Source organism: Rhinichthys klamathensis, unplaced genomic scaffold (assembly GCF_029890125.1).
Source record: "Rhinichthys klamathensis goyatoka isolate OS25496 unplaced genomic scaffold, OSU_Roscu_1.1 h1tg000593l_1, whole genome shotgun sequence".
In the NCBI taxonomy this organism is placed as follows: Eukaryota; Metazoa; Chordata; class Actinopteri; order Cypriniformes; family Leuciscidae; genus Rhinichthys; species Rhinichthys klamathensis.
This window is the reverse complement of record NW_026607050.1, coordinates 141,696-164,084: the sequence shown is the minus strand read 5'-3', so window position 1 is coordinate 164,084 and position 22,389 is coordinate 141,696. Positions and strand designations below refer to the sequence as shown.

At 38.2% G+C, this 22,389-nt stretch overlaps 1 protein-coding gene across 3 annotated transcripts in view; it reads right to left on the bottom strand.

Moving 5' to 3' along the window:
- Positions 1 to 15,155, bottom strand: part of kcnip4a (potassium voltage-gated channel interacting protein 4a) — a 248,446-nt gene extending 233,291 nt beyond the window's left edge. For 2 of the 3 annotated variants that reach the window (XM_056240368.1, XM_056240374.1), the window contains exon 1: positions 15,055 to 15,155. In XM_056240368.1, the coding sequence (XP_056096343.1) occupies positions 15,055 to 15,124 (70 nt within the window). In that variant the 5' untranslated portion in view covers positions 15,125 to 15,155. The remainder of the gene's footprint in view (positions 1 to 15,054) is intronic. The other variant, XM_056240369.1, reaches the window with a different exon arrangement.
- Between the last annotated feature and the right edge of the window lie 7,234 nt (positions 15,156 to 22,389).

Sequence of the window (22,389 nt, the reverse complement as noted above, 5' to 3'; positions counted from 1 at the left end):
AGCAGTTGTTATAAAGTGGCTAAATGGGACTATAGAGGTTGTCAGGTATAATACACGTCATCACGCCAAACAGGTAAAATCATCACGCCAAATGTAAAAATAAGTCTAGCTAATTATTATAGCTCAAACTTTCAGGAAAAATGGCTTTAAAAAACAAAAACAGAGTTATTGGTGGTGACATTGAAATTGTTCATTTATAGCTTACATTTAGCTTTTTACTTCTGCCAGTTGCATTTAGCCTTCAAAATTCATTATAGCTGCATTTTTGAAGATTCTCATGATGAACAAAACATGTGATAATCAGAAAACGATGGGGGGGAGGGTTGTCTACAAAAATATTTCATCACTCTATATAGTGTGTTTACTAGATGTTTACTGTATCTGTGGATGATAAAGCACAATGGATAATATCCATTTGCAGGAATAGTTGCTCATTGTGTGATTGGTGCTTGTTACAGATACATTTATGATTTGTGATGCTTTGCTGACATCTATTTTGAATACATGTTACTCTGTGTAGACCAAAAATTGTTCAGTTTTACACCTAAGAAATGGTAGTTTAAGCTCACAGACTCAGACACACACACCGTCCCACTGCTTTCCCCTTAAGCGGACTGTGAGCCGATGTGAGGGGATGTCCACATCAATTATTTAGCTAATCTACCGAGTAACAAGAGATAACATCCAACATACTGCCCGTCAACCTGTTTCAACAACCCAAAAAACACACTCAGTGACGTTGATTTAGTGCTTCAATGTAAAACAACTCTTACTCCTACAGGTACTCTTGATATATGACACTAAACATCATGTATTGATTAAACTGACCCTCATGTTCATTTGCAATATATGATAGCATGTTCCTGAGAGATCACATACAAATTCAAATAGCTAATTCATAACAAAAGCTGAACCCTATTTTCTTTTGTGAATTCAAGTCACAGAACAACAGTTACTATCACAATCTACCATTGCTTGAGTCTCCGTTACTAATCCAAAAACATGCCATGTTTCAGCTGGCAACGACGTCTTTCAGAGGCAGTCCGATTGTGGAGTAGGCTATCGTAGTTCAATAAACTATATGTTAATATGGAGTACTTACATTTTAGACTCAATTCTTTCAAATACTTTGTCAGTTTTTGCTTCGCCGAGGAAAACAGTTCAAAATCCAAACATTAGCAGAACCGTCCCTGGACGATTAGGCATTTTTGAACGAAACCATGAATAATTCAATGACTCATTCATGAAGACGATTTGCTGAAATGTGGGAACGAAAATGAATATACTTACCGTTTTTAGCATAATTTTCTAAGGAAGAAACGGTTTTCAGCAACCAGCCTGTTGAATAAATGATTCTGAGACTCGTTTATAAAGACACTTGTCGACACCGACTGCCATATGATGTAACGCTGCTTAACCACGCTGCTCTGTTGTATACCTTTTATTTTAAAAAAACATATAAATGTTTTTGAATATAGCCAGAAGTATTTAAAATCAACAGTGTATATTTAAAGGTGCATTGCGCAACATTTCATGTTAAAAATACCCGTTTTTCTAACCCATACATGCTTAAACAATTGCCTGATGGGCTGAATGAGCCCTTCTCTGATCACTGCGATTGCCTCTATAATCCTGTACAGTAAAATAAATAAGAGGAACGTGAGACTGGGCGTGACGTCACGCTCCCCTGGCTATGTCTGGCAGGTTTGTGTATTCGCCGCCATTCTCCGCATTAGCGAAGACAACTAGAGCGACAAAACTTCAGTCAACTTTCGACAAAAGTAGAAGATGGGTTCAAAGAGATCGGCTTGTAGTTCATAAACCCCAACGCAAACTCCACGCAAGACAAAGACAGTAAGGCAGTTTCGCTTGTCGCCAGAGGGGGGCATAGTTCTGCAAAAACTCAGAGAGGTGCGCAATGCACCTTTAAAGGTTCTCTAAGCGATCCTGGGTGACGTCACTTCTTGTTGACGTTCGAACTATTGTCAAACAAAACGGAGGCTAGCTAGACCCTCCCTCCTCCTCATCCGCACACTAACCCCCCAAACCACACCCCCAAACCCTTCTTGTCGGTCATTGGCTGGAACAGTTTGTTATGTTTTGGGGAGCGGGTCGCTGCAGTTTGTTTTTGGTGCTGTTTGTGAAGCATGGGCTGTCTACAGAGATCGCGTTTCTTTACAGTGTGTTCAGGGGACAGGCAGCCAGCGGATAGTGAGGAGATGTTTGCTGTATGTGACAAAAAATGTTTTGGCCTAAAAAACACATGACATCGCTTAGAGCACCTTTAAGCAAAGTGCAAATATCCCACCTTGTTGGCAGAGGCTATTTACGTAAACTCCGCCCATTGACGTCTGGTTGGGCAAATAGTATCGGCCACTATTTATAAGTATAAATAGCATCTGATTACTATTTACACTCATTGCAAAGAAAATACTGCTATTTTTACATAGTGTAAATAGAGTGTATTGCTATTTGCACTTAAATGCATGTCATAAATCAAACAAAAAAGAAATTGAATTGAAGTTAAAATGCAACTTTTATTTCACATTTGATTCTGCAGGTCCTTTCTACAACATTTATATGTAAAAAAGGTTTATGCGAAAAGCAACGGTATCATTAAGCAGCTAATAATGGGAAACACCGATCATATTAAATTTAATATAAGAAGTGAAATTGTTTACCCCAATTACAGGATAAAAAAAAAGTTCATAATGCATTTTAATGATTAAATTTTTAATTTCAGAAGGCTTATACAGTTTTAATCGCATGCATTATGATTGTCCCAAACTTACAGCCATGATAAAATCTTGTATGTTATCTACGGTACATCTATCATTCATGTTACATTTTAATCAACACTCTAATAAAATAGATATTAGTTTCAATTCAAAAATGACAGAATTGCTTATGTGCACATATTTTTCAAATGTTCACATTCCCTTTTCTCAAGAAAAGAGAGCCTGTGCAAAATAAGAGTCCTCCTTCGACCTGAGGAAATTTAGTGTGCTACAATTTCCCCCTGGTTTCCACTATATAAAATGATGATTTATGAACAAATGCTCTATGGATTGTAGCTTCGAAGTTTAGCCACTAGATGCCAGTGCTGTATTTCAGTACATTCAAAACCAGAATGAGCTTCAAATTACTCTTGAGTAAACACTTTACTGCTTTGCCAAGCTCAATACAATCTGCTTCTACTTCATTATTCAGATTGGTGATGATTTATGCAAAAATCACTATTTGGCACTTCATGAGATTACAGGTAGGGAAGCTAAACTGCTTCTAGAAGAGTGCAGAGATATTAGTTCTGTTCCCTTGGTTAATCAATACAAAAACAATTCTGACTAACTTTGCTTAAAAAAACTGTTATGAAAGGTCACTAAGTGTTAATGCTGATGGCTCTAAATCTTTTGTTTTCTATATAACTATCTATCTATCTATAATGTGTGGTTGTGTGTGTGTGTGTGGGGGGGGGGGGGGGGGGGGTTAGAGAGTGAGTAAGTACACAGTGTATGGATACATACATACATATATATATATATATGGTCTTAAATTATTATAAAACTTCCTTTATATGGCTTAAAATCTTGCGGATTGAGGGCACATATGTTCTGATCGTGACAGAAAAGGAAGAAATCTTTAGTGATGCTCTAATATATTCAGGTGATAAGAGAGTTGCATCAGTGGCTGTATTTGATCTGTGACGGATCTGTTTGCACGCTTGTCTTTAGATTCTGTCATATCTTTGATCTTACCATAGACCTATTCAGTTATGAATTATACAACTTCAACTGTAGACGGTGAGAAAGACAGATGTTAAGGCATCAAAACTTACACAGTGTATGATCAGTAAAAGGATGGATGATATTGACATGTCCATCGGAGGCAATTAGTGCTGCAAAAAGTCTATGTGAGCTGGGGGATTATAAATTAAATGTATGACACACCACCCAAAGGTTTTGCCATTGAGAGGATGAACTGCAGGTCAAATTCGCAAGGAAAAGGCAAGTAATGTAACCAAGACCAAAACATTAACCTTCATGGCAGCTTAACATTCATTCAAACCACAGCGGACGGATGCTGAAGTGTGCGTTTGGGAAAGTGCTCTCCATCGCGATCGCTGGCATGACACCCGAGTAAGCAAAGAAGACACTGTGAATGTGTGGCATAAACAAGCCTGGAGGGAGCTTCTAAACATGAAAGCGTGTCCGTTCTCCTTTTGCCCCCAGGCGTTCATAAACAAACGCCTTCTGTTGGCTCTTCCCAGTGAGTTTATTTCTGCCGCGGGCTCTCGGCCCTCCGCCGCTCACGCCTGGCCTCGCTCCGACGGCAGGACGCCATCCTGGCAGATGCTCACCGCTAGCTCCCGACGGGAAAAACACAAGTTGGCTTCACAGCAAACAAAACCTGGTGGAAAAAGCCCGATAGACCGACGGGAAGTACTCGTGGCAATTAATCCTTGATTTTCCAAGGGTGTGTGAAGTGGATGAACAGGGTATATTGGGGCTTTAAAACCACATAAATATATTTAAGGTGGCAAGGAGGTTGAGTTTGTGCTGTTTAATAATATTGTGTTTCGTCATGAAATCTGATTCTTGTACTACATTTTTATGGGGCATTGTTTTCTCTCTAACACAGCGTATTACCAGGCCAAGAAAGAATTGAAGGACTTAATTTTCTCATCGGAAATACATGATTCTGGCAACAATTTTGCAAAACGTATACGTTGCTCATGCACTTTTCAAGTGACTCGTCCACTAGATGTGCTATACGTGATGTCATTTTTTATAATAATAATAATAATAATAAGTTACATTTACCATATAGCGCTTTTCTAGGTACTCAAAGCACTTTACATATGGAAGGGAGCAGTGCAGCATTCACCTGGATGGATGGATGATGGGACGGCAACCATATTGTGCCAGAATGCCCACCACACACCAGCTTATTGGTGGAGAGGAGACAGTGATGAAGCCAATCAGTATTTATATTGGGATGATTAGGAGGCCATGATGATGGACAGAGGCCAATGGGCAAATTTGGCCAGGATGCCGGGGTTACACCCCTACTCCTTTTCGGAGGACATTCTGGGATTTATGACGACCACAGAGAGTCAGGATCTCAGTTTAACGTCTCTTCCAAAGGACAGTGCTTTTTTGACCCACACACGTTGCATTAGGACCAACACAATCTCATGATAATGCGTATCTATAGCATGAATTGTATTTATCGTGCAATTTATATGCAAAAAAAAAAAATTTTATGTGCATATGATACCCCCCTTGGGTAAGATTAGTGGTGTGGAGTACGTGCGTATTACACGGCATAAAGTGCATATCATATACGTGAAATCTGCATATCGTATGCACGTAAAATCTCTTTTTATAAATTGCATATAAATTGCACAATAAATACAATTCGTGCTATAGAGGACCCACAAAGACCACAGGGTCACTAACACCTTTTCCAGCAGCAACCTAGTTTTCCCTAACCTGACTCCGCCAGATGGATTTGCTCCGCATATCCATCTGGAAACCTTCCGTTGAAGTAGTTTTGGTAAGGGGCGAAAATACTGGTTAGCTGATTGGCCTATGTTGGTGATAGACGGGCCAAATCAACCAATCAGATTAACGAAGCATATGACGTACTAACAGAGCGTATCTTTTCCTCTGAGAAAAGCCTCCAGAGCAGTGTTTTGCTCTTCTTTCAGTGAAGAAATAATTCCGATAAAACTTGCTCGATAGCCACGCTGATGCTAGTTTCATCCGCTGAAGCAGACATGTTCTTTAGACTGAACTGACGCGCTTCTCGTTGCGTCACACCTCAACCCGCCTCAAAGCCAACGCTGATTGGACGTTCGTTTGGTGAACTGCTCCCAAATTTTCTTTAACGGAAAGTATCCAGACTGATCTGCGAGTGAAACCTTGAAAGCTCGCGAGATCAGGATGGTCTCACGAGGCTAAGTTTTCCCAGGAGTCTCCCATCCAGGTAATGACCAGGCTCAACCCTGCTTAGCTTCAATGGGCAACCAGTCTTGGGCTACAGGATTATGGCTGCCGGAAGGTTTTTTTCTCTATTGACAATGCGGGTTTACATTATAGCCCAGATTTTAAAAAATGTGCCTGTAGGTACAATTTTGGAAAATGATAATCCATTGCTTGTAACACGTTTCACTGAATTGTAAAAGTGAAATGTTAAACGAGAATATTTTATTACAGTTGTTAATACACAAATCATGGCAGATGTTCGGTTAATGCTGTAACATTTGAAAATAACATACCACCTACATTAAACCTAACTGACAGTGTTAACAAAAGCAAGCGTGAGATAGAAATACAATTGTAATACAACCATGCCGTATAGAAGGCTTTGAGCTCTTATATCGTGATTTGTGTTTCATGGGACTCATACCCAAGCGCACCACATCACTGTACCAAGTTTATTTTGTCAGAAAAGCCATCCATATGGAGCTGATTGTGTATTGTAAATGTCAACATGTATTAGTTTACAAATCATGTACTGGTAAAAAGTGTTTTGAGGTATTGTGCAAGGAACCATGTATAAAATAAGTCTGTATTAATCGATAATATGTCCATGTAATCATAATTTGGGTAAAAAAGAATAAAAGTTGTTGGTGATACTGCCTCTAGTGTTCAAAACTGCAGTGAAAATGTATTGGCTTTTGGAGTTTTTCATAGCCAAAGTCGTATTTTTCAATGAGCCTGGGTTGCTTTACTTACATGATCTACACTGATTTTTAGAGCAAATTCTGTAGAATTATTCTGTAAAAAAATGTGTTAAACAGTTGAGAGTACTACACGGGTACTTTTATAGCCTGTTATCACTTTTTGTGATGATTCGGCAATTAATTAACTATGAAACTGGTGTTTACTTATCTATGCGTGCACACTGAAATTCAGATCGATGTTTGGATTTCTGCAGACATATCACCATCAACTTCCAAAGCAGATCTCCACCTCCAGCATATGACAGATTCAGGGCAAAGTATATTCATCACCACCACTACAGGCTGTCCAGCTAACAGAGCATAAAGCTCCATATGTGGTCACCATCTCCATCCAGTAAGAAAAGCTTTCGAAAAAAAGCTTTGTGTAACAGAATGAAGACTAATCATGGCATAAATTATTTGTCTCTGTAAAGAGGCGATGCCATAATTTAAAAAAAAAAAAACAGGACAGCGCTACAACCAACCAGAGCAACGAACGGCTGTGGCTGTGTGAGTCCCATGCGTTTTTCCACCAGCGGAGCTAGTTGATATTTTAAACTTTTGCTGTGTCAGATCGTCAAAACTCCGAACACATCTTCCTTTTTTAAAGTAACAACAGGTCGTTTTTTGCTCTCGGGCTCCCCCTACAGTTGGGAAACAGTATTGTCCTCTACTACTGTCGTAAACTCTGTCATCCTACATGCACGTGCAATTGTTGACAACCAGGATAGCCCTGAACACTGTAGGAGGAGGTCACATGCAGGTGTTCTGCTTGCATCGCGTGTGAAATGTCTTCATCCCAGGTACAGTGGCATATATTTCAGCATGTCATATGAATATAATTTCATGGGTTTTATTTTTTTTCTAACGACAAATGATCGCGATGCTCACGTTTACAAGCCAGCGTCATTATAGTAGCCTAGTCTATTGGTTACCGTTTTACTGGATCTATATGATACTTCAATGCAATGTTTGAGTGGTTGATAATAACCATATATCGTCAATATTATAATATCAAGCTACCATAAATGAATCTGCAAATTTTACAAATCGATTTGCATTATAGCTTGAGGCAAGACAAATAAACAAATATCACAGACATGTTAGGTATCCTAAAATATGATTTTATTAATAATCTTCCTCCTTTCTTTGTACATGTTGAGTAGACTACACTTTTTAGGTCAAACATTTGCTATTTGCATTTCATCGATTGCAAAGTTCAAATCAGAACGAGAATACTAGCGATAGCTAACCATCAAAAACTAGAATATCGTTTACTAGCTACCAGATTGATAATTCGCTACTACTCTAGCGAATTAGAGAGGTTAGAGAGAGGCATTCTTTTTTCGATGGGGGTTCGATGCTCCCTGCACACGCAAGGTCTCTCGCTCGCTTTCTCTCTCTGCCGTCCGCGCGCGTTGGAGCACAGTCTCTGTCTCGCGTGCGCGCTCGCTCTAGATTCCGGGAGATTTGAACTAATTTGCGGTATAACTTGTCGATCACGAGTGGCTCAACAGGTAGATCTATAGATAAACTCATCTTTCAGGGATTTGACCGACCGGGTTGACAATTTAGCGTGAGAAACCGGGGGTGTGGCGTACGTGTGAGCGTGTGAAACCAATCAAATGCGGGTGTCTCACGGCCAATGCGTGAGTTGGCAGCTCTGCAATGTTGATCCTCGTTCTGCCTTTAACGCGATCACTTTCTCTTTTTCTCTTTTTGCTTTGCTCCGATAAAACCTTTGCTTTCTTGTTTTTCTGTGCTGCTTCGGCCATGACTATAACATTTGGCTCGCAAGTCCGATTTTAAGGAAGTGGGGGTGGTGGTGGAAGTGACGCAGTCGAATTTTGTAGTTCTCTTTGTTCGCCGGTTACTACCCGAAACCCGAAGTTTAAAAGTACGATTAAAAACGCTACAGACCCCGTCAGGCTATGGCAGACGTGTCATTCAACCTATTGTAAGTCGATGTACCATCACAAGAGACTTGGAAATATATTATGAAGGTTGAAAAGTTACCTGTTGTTACTTTAAGAATGACTTACGTTCTCTTAAAGGAGTAGTTCACTTTAAAAAAAACTTTTGCTGATAATTTACTCACCCCCATGTCATCCAAGATGTCCATGTCTTTCTTTCTTCAGTCGAAAAGAAATTAAGGGTTTTGATGAAAACATTCCAGGATTTTTCTCCATATAATGCACTTTACTGGGTACCAAATGGTCCAAGGTCCAAAAGACAGTTTCAGTGCAACCTGCAAACTGTTCAAAGGGCTTTAAACGATTCCAGACGATGAATAAGGGTCTTATCAAGCGAAACGATCGCTCATTTAAAAAATAAATAACAACGTTTAAGTTTTATAAGCTCACATGCTCGCCTCGCTCTGTTCTGTGTAACTCTCCTGTTCGAACTCGTTCATCAAAATGAACAAATCTTTTTTCGAGTCATTTGATTCATTTAACGACCGAAATGAACGAATTGACTCGGAAAAAGATTTGTTCATTTTGATGAACGAGTTCGAACAGGAGAGTTACACAGAACAGAGCGAGGTGAGCATGTGAGCTTATAAAACTTAAACGTTGTTATTTTTTTTTTTTAAATGAGCGATCGTTTCGCTTGATAAGACCCTTATTCATCGTCTGGTGTCATTTAAAACCATTTGAACAGTTTGCAGTTTGCACTGAAACTGTCTTTTGGACCTTGAACCGTTTGGCTACCATTGAAGTCCATTATGTGGAGAAAAATCCTGGAATGTTTTCATCAAAAACCTTAATTTCTTTTCGACTGAAGAAAGAAAGACATGGATATCTTGGATGACATGGGGGTGAGTAAATTATCAGCAAAAGTTTTTTTAAAAGTGAACTAATCCTTTAACTCCAAGTCCTCCAGAGTCGCGGCCAAATCCGATTCGAAAGACCGCTGTTCGCCAGCAGCATCTTCTTTGTTTTCAAGTAACGTTAGCAGGGAAATCACCTATGGAAATCACGCGGAACCGTCACATCTCTGCCGTCATTTTTAAGCCCGCCCACCAACTCTATACACGATGTGATTGGCCTGACCAGAGTTTGGTTTTTCCAGCTCGAAAAGCCAACGGAGAGTTGCTAGACCACACTTTGCTGCAAAATAATTTTTGCTGCCGCTAGGGTGCGTCTAGATTTCTAGGCTAGTTACCCAAAGTAAGATTCGGTGTCCATCACTGAAAATAAACACTTAGTAGTATTAGTAGTAGTAGATTTTAAATTACATAGCAAATTTCTGTGCATGTGAAGGTATGAGCATTGTGTCAGTGTTTCCATTGCAACAAGAATCTTGTGAGTCCTAAAGAATTTTGGCAACTCAGCATGGCACCTCAGTGCGTAATCGGCACATTTGCTTTGCCAACATATGTAAAAATATGGTATGAAAGTTCATCATGTTGCTTACTGTACTTAAAGAAATCTTTCTTGAACAGGCATGAGATTAATATAATCCAAGATAGAATATCCGCCACATGCCTATTCCTCCTCAAATAACTACACATCTCTTCATGACAGAACATAACATGAAGAATGATAGAGAAAATATTACAAACAAGAATACATCCGAATTATGGTAAAGAGCATTTCTTAATTCCTTTGGTGAATAAGATGCTAAACATGAACAGTGTGTTCAAGTAAACAATTTTAAATGTCTGAATATTGAATTCCCCCCTGACAATTTCTTGTTTTATGGTGCACAACTAATTGCCAACTAGAGCAATTAAAATATTATTTTCCTCCATAACTGTAGTTATGTTTTCGGCTCCCATTCCCCGCAGTCTCGCTGTAATTTCATTGACGCTCATGTACAATGATGTTCATTGATGATCTGGGGTGCTTTGACAATCTAGTCAAACAAAAAAGGGGAAAAGCTTTAGTCTCGTACTTTGCACTTGGTTTAACATTTATTTTTCAAGGAATTCATAAAAGGATGTAGACGTAATGTTGATTATGAACGGCTGGTTGGCAATGTTGAGCCTTTAAAATAAAGACTTCCCAAGTAATATTGCAAAGTCCACCTGGCAAGTGTTTGGTCCCACCCACTGATTATGCAACACAAAACTGCATGACAATAAAAGAGAAAGACACATTGAGAAACGGACATTCGTAAGCCAACACTTCTACAGAGAGGGCCAGTGATGCATTAATAAAGGATCTAAAAGATAATGACTCGCGTACAAAAGGCTACCAGACCTTTGGCTTCAGATGAAAGCTGCACTCTGCCACAAGGTCATCAGCCGATCAAAATATATTTAATAATGCTAAAGCAAACACTCATTCACCAAGTGCAAATGAAACAAGCACAATGTGTGACCTTTTGAAAATAAAAAAAAGCAAAAAAATGTGTCAGTTTTCAAGCCTCAACATTTGGAAACAAGTGTCTGCTCATTATACATTGTAGTCAGCACGCCAAATGTAAAATACTTCCTCCGTCTCGTCTACCATTCGGGATTTTAAATATTCAACATGCTCAGCTCAGCAGACTCACACTCTTCTATATGTAAATATGTACTTAAAGATTAACACTGTTCAAAGCCACAACAGTTACATTTCCAACTGAGTGGCTAGCGTTTCCAAAGCGTGGGTTTGAGAGTTAAGTAACTTGCAAAGTAAAATTGTCGCCTACCTAATACTGGCACGCACTGTCTTCTTATTTGTGCCAGTTTGCTTTCTCTTCGTGATCAATTTTGCATGTTTTTTTCCTTTATATCAAGTTCCTAAAAATGGAATATTTCATTATTTACTCACCCTCACGTTATTTCCAATCAGAATGTTGTTTTCCCCCATAAAACACAAAAGGAGATATTTTGAAGAATCTTTACGCAGCTCTTTTCCACCAATAATCCATTGATAGTTTTTTTTATCATGTTCAGATCCCCCCCCCACAAAAAAAAAAGTTGCCCTGCCGCATCATACCTGGTATGAAGTCAATGAGGACATTTGAATATGCAGGATAATGATTGAGATGACAGAGCTACAAAAAGATTCTGTGAAGAATGGCTTATGTGTTCCTCACATGACTATCATACGGTTTCAGAAGACTAAAAATATAGCGAAGGAGCTACCATTCACACCAAGGACGATAACGATAAAGATATAGTTATAGTTATAGAATAGCAGAGTTCACACCACAGCTATAACGATAACAGCACAGAGAAACGATATTGTTGTAATCACTTTCAGCATGATTTAATCCAACTGATGAACGATAAAAACATTGACAGCCAATCAGAATCCGTCCTGCTGGAATGAGCCTGAGTATTTAAGTATTTGTATTTGAGTATATAAATGACAGACACGCACGCGCTTAGAATAAACAGAATGATAGCATACACTGATGTGGATGATAAGATTCTTTAAAAAATTTATCTGTGTTCCACAGAAGAATTGTAGAAGAAAAAGATTGGAACATGAGAGCGAGTCGATAACAAAAACCTTTTTGTACATCATTTTTTTATTTAAAGCTTTATAAAACATTTCTACTAAAGCTACAGGTGTCTAAGGGGCCGTTTACAAGACCGTTTTCAACTAAAAAACGTAAAACAATGCGTCTTGGCTGTTCGATTACACGACAATGGCGTTTTGGGGGCCTAAAAACGTAAACATTTGAAAATGGGTTTCAAAGTGCAAGTTGAAACCGATACCAGTTATTTTCTCTATAAACAAACACACATATTTGTAAAAACTGTGTCATCATGCTAGTGTATGTCTCGAGACCGGTCGAGACCACTTTTACGTGGTCTCGGTCTGGTCACGGCCTTGACGGTCTTTGGTCTTGGTCTTGGTCTCGGACCTCTCGGTCTTGTCTAGGTCTCGTTGTCTCAGACCGACATAGTGGTCGGGGGATTTAGGAAAATCAATATCCACGACGAAATCCGCAACGGATTGAAGCGCGCGTCCGTGAAGACAGTGCGGTGCGCGAGCCGTATCCGTGCCACTGATCGCAGCGACAACGAGCACTTTAAACACTTGATTTAAAAAACACATATCATGTACAGTTTTTGATGTAGTAATATTTAGTTAAACACATATCAGTGACATGATGGGTTTTAACTTCATTCAGGAGATTTTGGGTAACTGCACAACTGACAGATGACTTTGAGCGCACCGCCAATGGTGTGTGTGTGTGTGTGTGTGTGTGTGTGTGTGTGTGTGTGTGTGTGTGTGTGTGTGTGTGTGTGTGTGTGTGTGTGTGTGTGTGTGTGTGTGTGTGTGTAACCATAGCGACAAAACAACCAACTTTCGGATCCTGGACTTTAACTTATAATTTCGTTTTTAAAAATATTATTATGTATTTAAAAGTTGCAGAATGGATTCATTTGGAGACTTCGAAATCGGCAGAGATAGGCAGGCAATGCAAAACAAAATCTTACAAGTTATTGCTTAGCTTCAACAACACTAGTCTGTTTTTTTCCCCCTCCGGTCTCGGTCTTGGTCTCGACTTGGTCTTGTCTTGGTCTCGATACCATCTGGTCTTGGTAGTGTCTTGGTCTCGGTTTAGGCGGTCTTGACTACAAGTCTACATCATGCACATGTGCACGTAATATGTGTCTAGGCGCGGTTTCTTTACAAAATAACATCGCCAACTACTGGCCTGGCAGCATATTAAAGCGTTTTTAGTTTCGTGAATGAAGATCGTTTTTACAACATTGTCGTCTCTACGTGAAATAAGCAAAGGTAAACAAACATCGTTTTCGAGTAAACATACCCTTAATTTACTAATCAACTAATTCACTTTTCACACTGGGCAATGGTGTAGTTAGAAATATGTCTAAAATATTATTTGTCATGATATTATACAAAAATAAATGCTCAAATATTCACAACTATATAGATACAATCATTTGATGGCATCAGACAATAGATCACGTTCATTTTTATATCCCTCATCCTTGTTAACCTTTGACTAATGCCTGCATCAATTGTGTCTTTTCTCACAAGATTAATCTGTAGCAACTGGTAGAATTTCACTGTAGAAGACAAGTTTAAATGGCATTGCCCTTGAAAGCACTCTAAACACAATATTTCTCTAATGGTAATAAACCTGCCTGAATGTGAAATTTCAAAGCGTGAATGTTAAGATCCATTATAGGAGAGCAAACGCATTAATGTCATTGCAGATTCAAGATTTAAAGATCATCTCCTTGCAATGAAAATGCTAATTATTCTCTTTGTCTATGTTAAGAATAACTTGTTTGTGAAGTAGACGAGCAAATGTATAGTAATTGTGTACTGAATCAAATTGTTTCCTTCCATTTAAACAAACAAGCTTCACATAGGCTACTTTGTCATTTAGTACAGAACACATGGACTCTAGCAGGGGATAAAAAGTCACTGTTGGACAACAAACCATTAGTACAAATCCTCTTCTTGCAGAGATAACCATCACATGCTTTTCCGCAATTGTTCTCCCATTATTATTGCAAAGAAATCAGTGATCTGTGCGGATATAATCTTTTTATACTAAGCAAGATAATGGGAAAGCAACATTTTTCCAGGTTTGCACAAAGTATGCACTTGAGGTCATTCCACCATTAGCAACACACAATAGATTATATTAATGCTGTTTCACAGTCACATTGGGATGCATATGACAAGAGTCAATTATATAATGAAGGCAGATTTTTATCTAAAAAGGTTCTCTGTTAAATGGCTATATAGCCTACTTGATAAAATAATAGGTTTTTTGACAGAAGTGGTATTAACATTATATTAATAATCGAAATCGACTTGATATAATGCAATTTTTTTTGCTGGATTTACAGCAATATCTGGATGGCAAAGCCCATAAGGTTCTATAAATATTGAGGGTTTGTAGTTTGGTAAGAGAAGAAAGGTTTTTTTTAGACATTCTCTGTGTCATGGTCAGGGATTGTGTCCACAGGCAGTGAGTTTCATCCCACATCTGCTTGGCTGCTTGCTTCTAAGGATGCGTTTTATAAAAACAATGCTGAAACACGACCTATAAAAAGTCGACAGAAAACAAACTGATGTATAAAACACAACAGCTCACATTAGTTCATCTAGTTACTCTACAAAGTATTACACCGCTTCAAGCAAGAACCTAAGCTTCAATATCACGATTTCCATCTGCCATGACAATAAATAAATAGCCTTTTTCAAACCTATGGCCAAAGTAAAGTAACAGGTATAGCCTGAATTGCCCAACTCGTTGTACCAGCAAGTTGTAATAAAAAACCTCTCATTCAAAGAACGGCAAAAGTACAAACATGACCGTTAGGTTGCCAAACTTACATGCGAGACATGCATGAGAAAATGTGAAGGTGCGCGAGAGAATAATCATGATTCATGCACCTTTAGTCCTACCACTCGACGAACTTGACGAGTCCACTCGGGATGAGATGCTGTCGAGATTCTTCTCCATTGTAATAATAGTCTTTGTTTTCAGTTTTCTCTCCGTGTGTAGCGCACTTATGAGGGGCAGACCGTGACTGTTGCGCTTCAGTTCAGCGTTTAACAACTTCAGCGGATGCTGTATGATGCAGTGAGGATGCGCGTCACCGGTCAGGCGCGCTCTCGCGGCCAGTGTTGTTTGTATGGGTAGTCAACTTTTTAAAAGGGCTACTTTTAAGAGATCTACTTAGATTTTTTTGGTAGTGTTTTTTTTTTTTATCATAAATCATGTAGATGTGAAATTAAGTGCTATCAATCAAATGCAAAGCCCTCAGTTGTTGTTGTTTTTTTAATCAAATGTAAATTCATGTCCCAGCTACACTTAAAGTCCCCGTAAAGTCAAAATTAAGTATGTGTTCTGAGTTTGTCACACCACAGAAAAATGTGTTATTAGCCACCCAGCCAAATTTGAATGATAAAAAAAGCCGGCAAGTACATAAAATAAGCTATCAAAATCTTGAAAAAATGAGCAGTTTTCTCTGCTCTCAAACGCTGGGGGCGTGTCCGCTGGCTGCGCTGAAACCACGCCCACTCGCGGGAAAGCTGCACTCGACGGGACCCGCTACAGCCGAAATGGATGCTCCTAGCAGCTTATTAGGTTATACCAAGCCATATTTGTTTGAGCCTCCAGAGCCTGAATCCGATTCAGAAGACATTGACCAAGGAAGTCAACATCGTCCCCCTCGCTCTGCAACAGAATGGTAAATTTTTTCTCTCCCTTTTATGCAAGTTAGCTAAGTTATATGTAAGTAAACGTTAACTAGCTTAACCTAACTTAGACAAATAAAGTTAGACTAGCAATAAATAACAGAAAAAAACAACATATTTTTACACCTTATAGTTATAGATCAAACTAAGTTAGACTAGCAATAAACAACTGATTAAAAAATATATTTACACTTTATAGTTATAGATCAAACTAATAGCCATCATGGTTGTTATATTAACGATAAATTGATGTGCATAAATCCATTAGATAAGGGACTGCTTTGTGAACAGATACTAGTTTAAATTACTTGGCTAAGGAATTTTGATCATATAACGTTAAATAAAAATCACGTTAGAGGGTTGCAGAATTTAGTAGTTACAGTGGACTACCTACTATAATTATAACAAGCACACAAGGCAACTTACACTCATTGGTGGGCACGCATTGCCGATGATGGCGCCAGTTGTCGGCGGGACGGGAGGATGAAGGCCGAGGCGAGAGATAGTCGGTGCGGCACCTTTCACCAGTAACAACGGATTATCTGTGAATCCCAGTTGTCTCCGACGAAAGTTTATAAAACTATCACGAGTAAAATGATCACTACAGAGGCGGGTTTGGCTGGTGATCCTCAGCTCTCCATCAAGGTGGCTCTTCACAAAATTAATCCACCTCTTCTTGATGTCGTCGTTTTTAGGAAATTTAAACAAGGACACCGATCTGTTTTGCAAATGATTGCATCCAAGTAGTACGCATTTCCGTGACGAAGGCATGGCTAGATAGCAAACTGTAGGCTGTAGTAACTGATAATAGTACTGACAGTAACTCGCAAATGAGCGCCAAACTGATGCGAATGTGCTCTATTTATATTGTTAGAGGGATCAGTATCAGTGCGTCATCGAGTAGGGGCGTGTCCAAGAGCTCCAGTGCGTCATCGAGCCCTGTTTTAGACCCGCCCAAAAAATCCGTGAAATTGCCAGGGTGAAAAACTGTTTAACGGTCTAACTCCACAATTCAGTACTTCACAGTTCACAGTCTTTGTAATATGTTTTAGCAATACATTTCTAACCTTTAGAATGTGTTTAGAATGTTTTGTTAAAATTGCCTTTACAGGGACTTTAATGTTGTCTCATTTTCCTGGTTAAATGTTAGGTAACCTTACATTACATACAAAATACAATTCTATTTAGTATTTTTACATTAAAAATGTAATAAATGTTCTGTTTAATAAAGGTAGTGTTTTAAGCATTTTTACATTTATTCCAAAATAATAGGCCTATAAGGCAGCAACAATGTAAACAATATTATATTTGTGAGCTGAAAATCAGCTGTTCTTTTTAATAGCCAACTGATTTTCGAATCAACAGCCATTTAAACACTGCTGGTCACAGACACGAAGATGGTCTCTTTAATTTCTTGCTAAAAAAAAAAGCTGATTGCTCACTAAACCCCACAGTCATCATGGTGTCAGGCCATTTCAAGTTTGATTTGACATGATATAACGCGGTGATATATCTATCTAAGTGGCTGAGCTGTTTACTAACTGATGAAAAAACTGTAATTTTTACTCTTTCGGTCATTTATTGAGCTAAACTCATTCAGTTTTGTAAAAAGAAAAAGAAAACACAATGGGATTTGACTAAAAATATGAATGACTACACACGATTTTTGTCAAACACATGGTGACTATTCACACTTTAGACCAGTTAATAAAAAGTATTTTCAAAAGTATAAAGAGAATAAATTACGTTTTATACACGATGTCTCGAGGGTGAATAAATTATGGGATCATTTTCTTTTTTGGGTGAGCTAACCCTTAGTTTAAAGGGACCTGTTTCAACATTTTTATCTAATGCAATAAAATTCATACAGTAGGTTTTCAGTATCCAAATTTGGGGTGCCACTGTATATTGTATGATCCAGCAGTAACATTTACACTGCACTCGAATTTTGTACTGCTATAGCCACCACTATGCCTTTTCAGTTTGAGCTTACTCAGAACTGGCAGAACACACTGGCACGCTGAAGCTTGATTTACTGTTTCATGGAGAATTGAAAAAAAAAAAAGAAATATAAAAGGACAGCTCAGAATCCAGCAGATGGGATTTGACACTGCTGACAGTGTTTCGAATGGCAATAACTTGCGTTTACACTCTGGAATATACCTTCACTATTTTACCAGTATTGCACAAGATGTGCAGTTATTCTATTGTAATAATGATCTAACAATATTTGTATATTAGAAATTTTCCATCAAAAGAAGAATAAACAGTTTAATATCATCATCACTTTAAGCTGTTTCCTGAAACCATAATCAACATAATAAATTAAACATCAGCAATCAATGTCTACAACCCAAGCTGTAATGAAATGCTGGTGAAAGGAAATGAGGAGTTGGCGAACACGTAGGAGGGCAAAACTCCTCACAGGAGAAATTAAGCATCCAGACTAACTTTATGTTTTCCAGACAAGAGGATAAAGAAGGATTTGCCTCCATTTGCTGAAGGCAGTAATTCACTGACTCCATCCCACATTTGACTGTACTGTATAGTGAGAGCGTACAAGAGATTGTAGCCTGGAGACTAAGAAGATATGTCTGAGCTATCAAGTGTGATGAGCTTACGTAACTGAGGACCGAGGCATATACGCAGAATATGAGGGTTAATGTGACATGCCATTGAGGGAAACACATGAGAACGAGATGCAAGCAGCTGACTTGAAATCTTTCAATTGGCATTAGATGTTATTTCACTCAAACACGCTCATTTAACCTTTCTTGCTCTCCAAACGCTCAGACAAGTTGGTCAAATTCAGCTAGAGATAATTGGCATTAAAAACAACGATGACTAAAATGAAAATCAAATAATTTGCGGTTGTCCCTGGCAGCAGATATGTTATAATAATATAATATAATATAATATAATATAATATAATATAATATAATATAATATAATTTAATATAATATAATATAATATAATATAATATAATATAATATAATATAATATAATATAATATAATATAATATAATATAATATAATATAATAATCCATAAATCTACAAAAGTAAGGTTGAGACAAATATAATTTCCCTAACAAAGTCACCATTGCCTTACAATTGGTCTCTCTATGAATAATTAAAATGATACCATGGATTAAATCCAGTTACTATGGATTTAAACACACACACACACACACACACACATGCACACACGCACGCACGTACACAGACAGACACACACACACACACACACACACACACACACATATATATATAATCTGGCATGCAGTCGCTTAATATAAAACATTTTAGAGGTTCCTATCATGGGATAATTTTATTGATTTAGCTTTAATGAATTTTGTTTTCATTCATTTTTAATGAGATTTTATTAAATAAACAGCTTGCAAACAACTTTATCACTAGAAATTAATAGAAATAAAAAGTTAAACATGAAAGTATAAATCTTTAGAATTTAGTCAAGATACATAGGGTTCTATAGAAACACATTAAATCTTTTTTCTAAGAGTGAGTGCTTAAAAATTATATTCTGAATCAGTTTAATTTTACATTGAGATATATTTCTATAGAATTTTTTTGTGATTTTCCCCCTTTTTATTAGTTTATTTTTTAATGTCTAAAAATACGTTTTTTATTTATTTATTCGTATTACAGTTTTAATTGTAGTTACTATTATTTTCTTTTCCTTTCGTTTGTTTAGTACAAAATAAAATAAGTTTAGGTTGTTGTTTTATTTCAGTTGATTCTCATTAACAAAAAAAAAATGTTTTTATGTCTTATGCTCTGAATGCTTTTGCAATGTGCATATTTGTATTTATAGAAAAGCTGATCTGTTGTAGCAGTGTCACAGATAATGTATTCACTTCTGACACGTTGAGCCATTGAGCTCAAATGGTTAAAGGAGGTTCGAGTCTCTCATCCCACTTGTATCCTTTAACTCTTCACTGTCTGTCAGTAAAGAAGCAAAAAGACATGCAAGCTTTTGTTTTTATGTCAGTGGATGACTGATTAATTATAACACTCGCTATACAAATAATAGCAGGCTGACAGGGAAACATAACAACTTCTTTTAGAACACATCTTCAAGCACAAAACCAATCCAGCCTTCGCCGAATCAGCCATCTGTGCAGTTGGACACGAACCCATAGAGTCCCAGGTACGCTGTAATGTCTTCTGTCAAACTTGATAGATCTAAAATCTCAGACATAAAGTTTGAATTTCTTCCCCAAGACATATTTGTGAGGCTGCAATGTTTTGTCGTTGAGCACAATAGCTGAAGAGCAGCTGACAGCTGCTGTCTGATCACATCAGATGTTGAGTTGTCATATTAATATACAGTGCTGGGCAGATTACTTGCAAATTGTTGTACAAATAACATGACAAAAATTGTAGTTAGGGTCGGTGCCATGTCGCCTCACCAAACCGGACTGTCAAGTCCCCATTTGCTCATCTGCAATACGTCTATAGGACGTTTCCTGTCAGATGTCAAATAGACGTTTAGAAGATGTCTTTAAGATGTAATGATTTAGAATGTATGTTAAACTGACATCTTAAAGATGTCTATCAGATGTTAGTAAACAGCAGATGCTTTCCAGATGAAGTGATCTTTAACAGACATCTTGCAGACGTACGTGTGCTATCTGCCACGGAGAATGCTCTCTACTCAGTAGGCTAAACGTGATTTTTTTTTTCACGTTTAGAAGGCTAGATAATTGGGTAAAGTGTAACGTGTTTGTTCTGTTCTAGTTTTGTTTTACTCTACTCTTTTCAAATTTTCCTAAGTTCCCTAGTTAGTTTCCCAAGCTGTTCATTAGTTCCCACACATGTTTCTGTTCTACTCGTTAATATCCTTATGCCCCGGTACACATTATATAATGATGTATGTGTGCCCTGATAGCACACATACATCACTGAGACGTCTATTTGATGTGTGTGTTTACATCTGGAAGACGTATCTTTTAGTGTTTGCTCATCTGCAATACGTCTATAGGACGTTTCCTGACAGATGTCAAATAGACGTTTAGAAAATGTCTTTAAGATGTAATGATTTAGAATGTATGTTAAACTGACATCTTAAAGATGTCTATCAGATGTTAGTAAACAGCAGATGCTTTCCAGATGAAGTGATCTTTAACAGACATCTTGCAGACGTACGCGTGCTATGTTTTAGTGCCATTTCCATTTTAGTGATTGATCACTAAAATGGAAATGGCACTAAAACTTAAAACTACTTACCTCAAGCTCCATTTGCAAAATTAGCATGCCAAATTGGGCTCTTTTCCCTACCCATGAACACACCCTTATTCTCATCTTTCACTTCCTCCTCTTCCTCCACATAAAAACCACAATTGCCAAAGTGAGATTCATCTTGCTCTATTTGTTTACCACTAGCTCATCCTAATGGCTTTTTTTCTTCTATACTAACTTGCGTTGTAGCCTGCAATTCAATAGGTCATCATCGTACAGTTTACATATGTCGTACCCAAGTTTATTAGATCCATGTTGTAGAGTGTGATTTGTGATCGCACAGTCTGTAGCAGGCATTCGTTTCCCTAGTTCATTTGTCCAATATCATTTATGTTGAATGTGGTTGAGTTCTGGTTTATCTCCTGCGATCTGAGTTTTCTGTGTGGATTATAATAAAGACTCTTTTTGACTCTACTCCTTCGTCGTGCGTTTCTCCACAGCAAGAGATAGGGTGAGGTGCTTGTGTCCCCAATTTTAGAAGCAGCATCACACATTTATTTACATGGCCGTTCTGTATTGTGAATATAGTCAAAGCTAAACGATATGAAACACAACAGGATTTTTTCGAAAGGAAAATTTAAACGAGTCAATGAGGGACAATTATTTACTTCCAATGAGTGAATAATATACACTCACCGGCCACTTTATTAGGTACCCCATGCTAGTAACGGGTTGGACCCCCTTTTGCTTTCAGAACTGCCTCAATTCTTCGTGGCATAGATTCAACAAGGTGCTGGAAGCATTCCTCAGGGAGTTTGGTCCATATTGACATGATGGCATCACACAGTTGCCGCAGATTTGTCGGCTGCACATCCATGATGCGAATCTCCCGTTCCACCACATCCCAAAGATGCTCTATTGGGTTGAGATCTGGTGACTGTGGAGGCCATTTTAGTACAGTGAACTCATTGTCATGTTCAAGAAACCAATTTGAAATGATTAGAGCTTTGTGACATGGTGGAAGTAGCCATCAGAGGATGGGTACATGGTGGCCATAAAGGGATGGACATGGTCAGAAACAATGCTCAGGTAGGCCGTGGCATTTAAACGATGCCCAATTGGCACGAATGCCTCGTTTCCACTGAGCGGTACGGTACGGTACAGTTCGGTTCGGTACGCAATTATTTGCGTTTCCACTGTCAAAAGTTGTGAATGGTACCAAAAAGCCGAACCGTACCGTACCACTTTTTGGGTACCCTTCCGTTGTGGTACCTAGCACAGTGGTACGGTACTAAAAGGTGGAGCTAGACTCACTGCAGAACGGTGA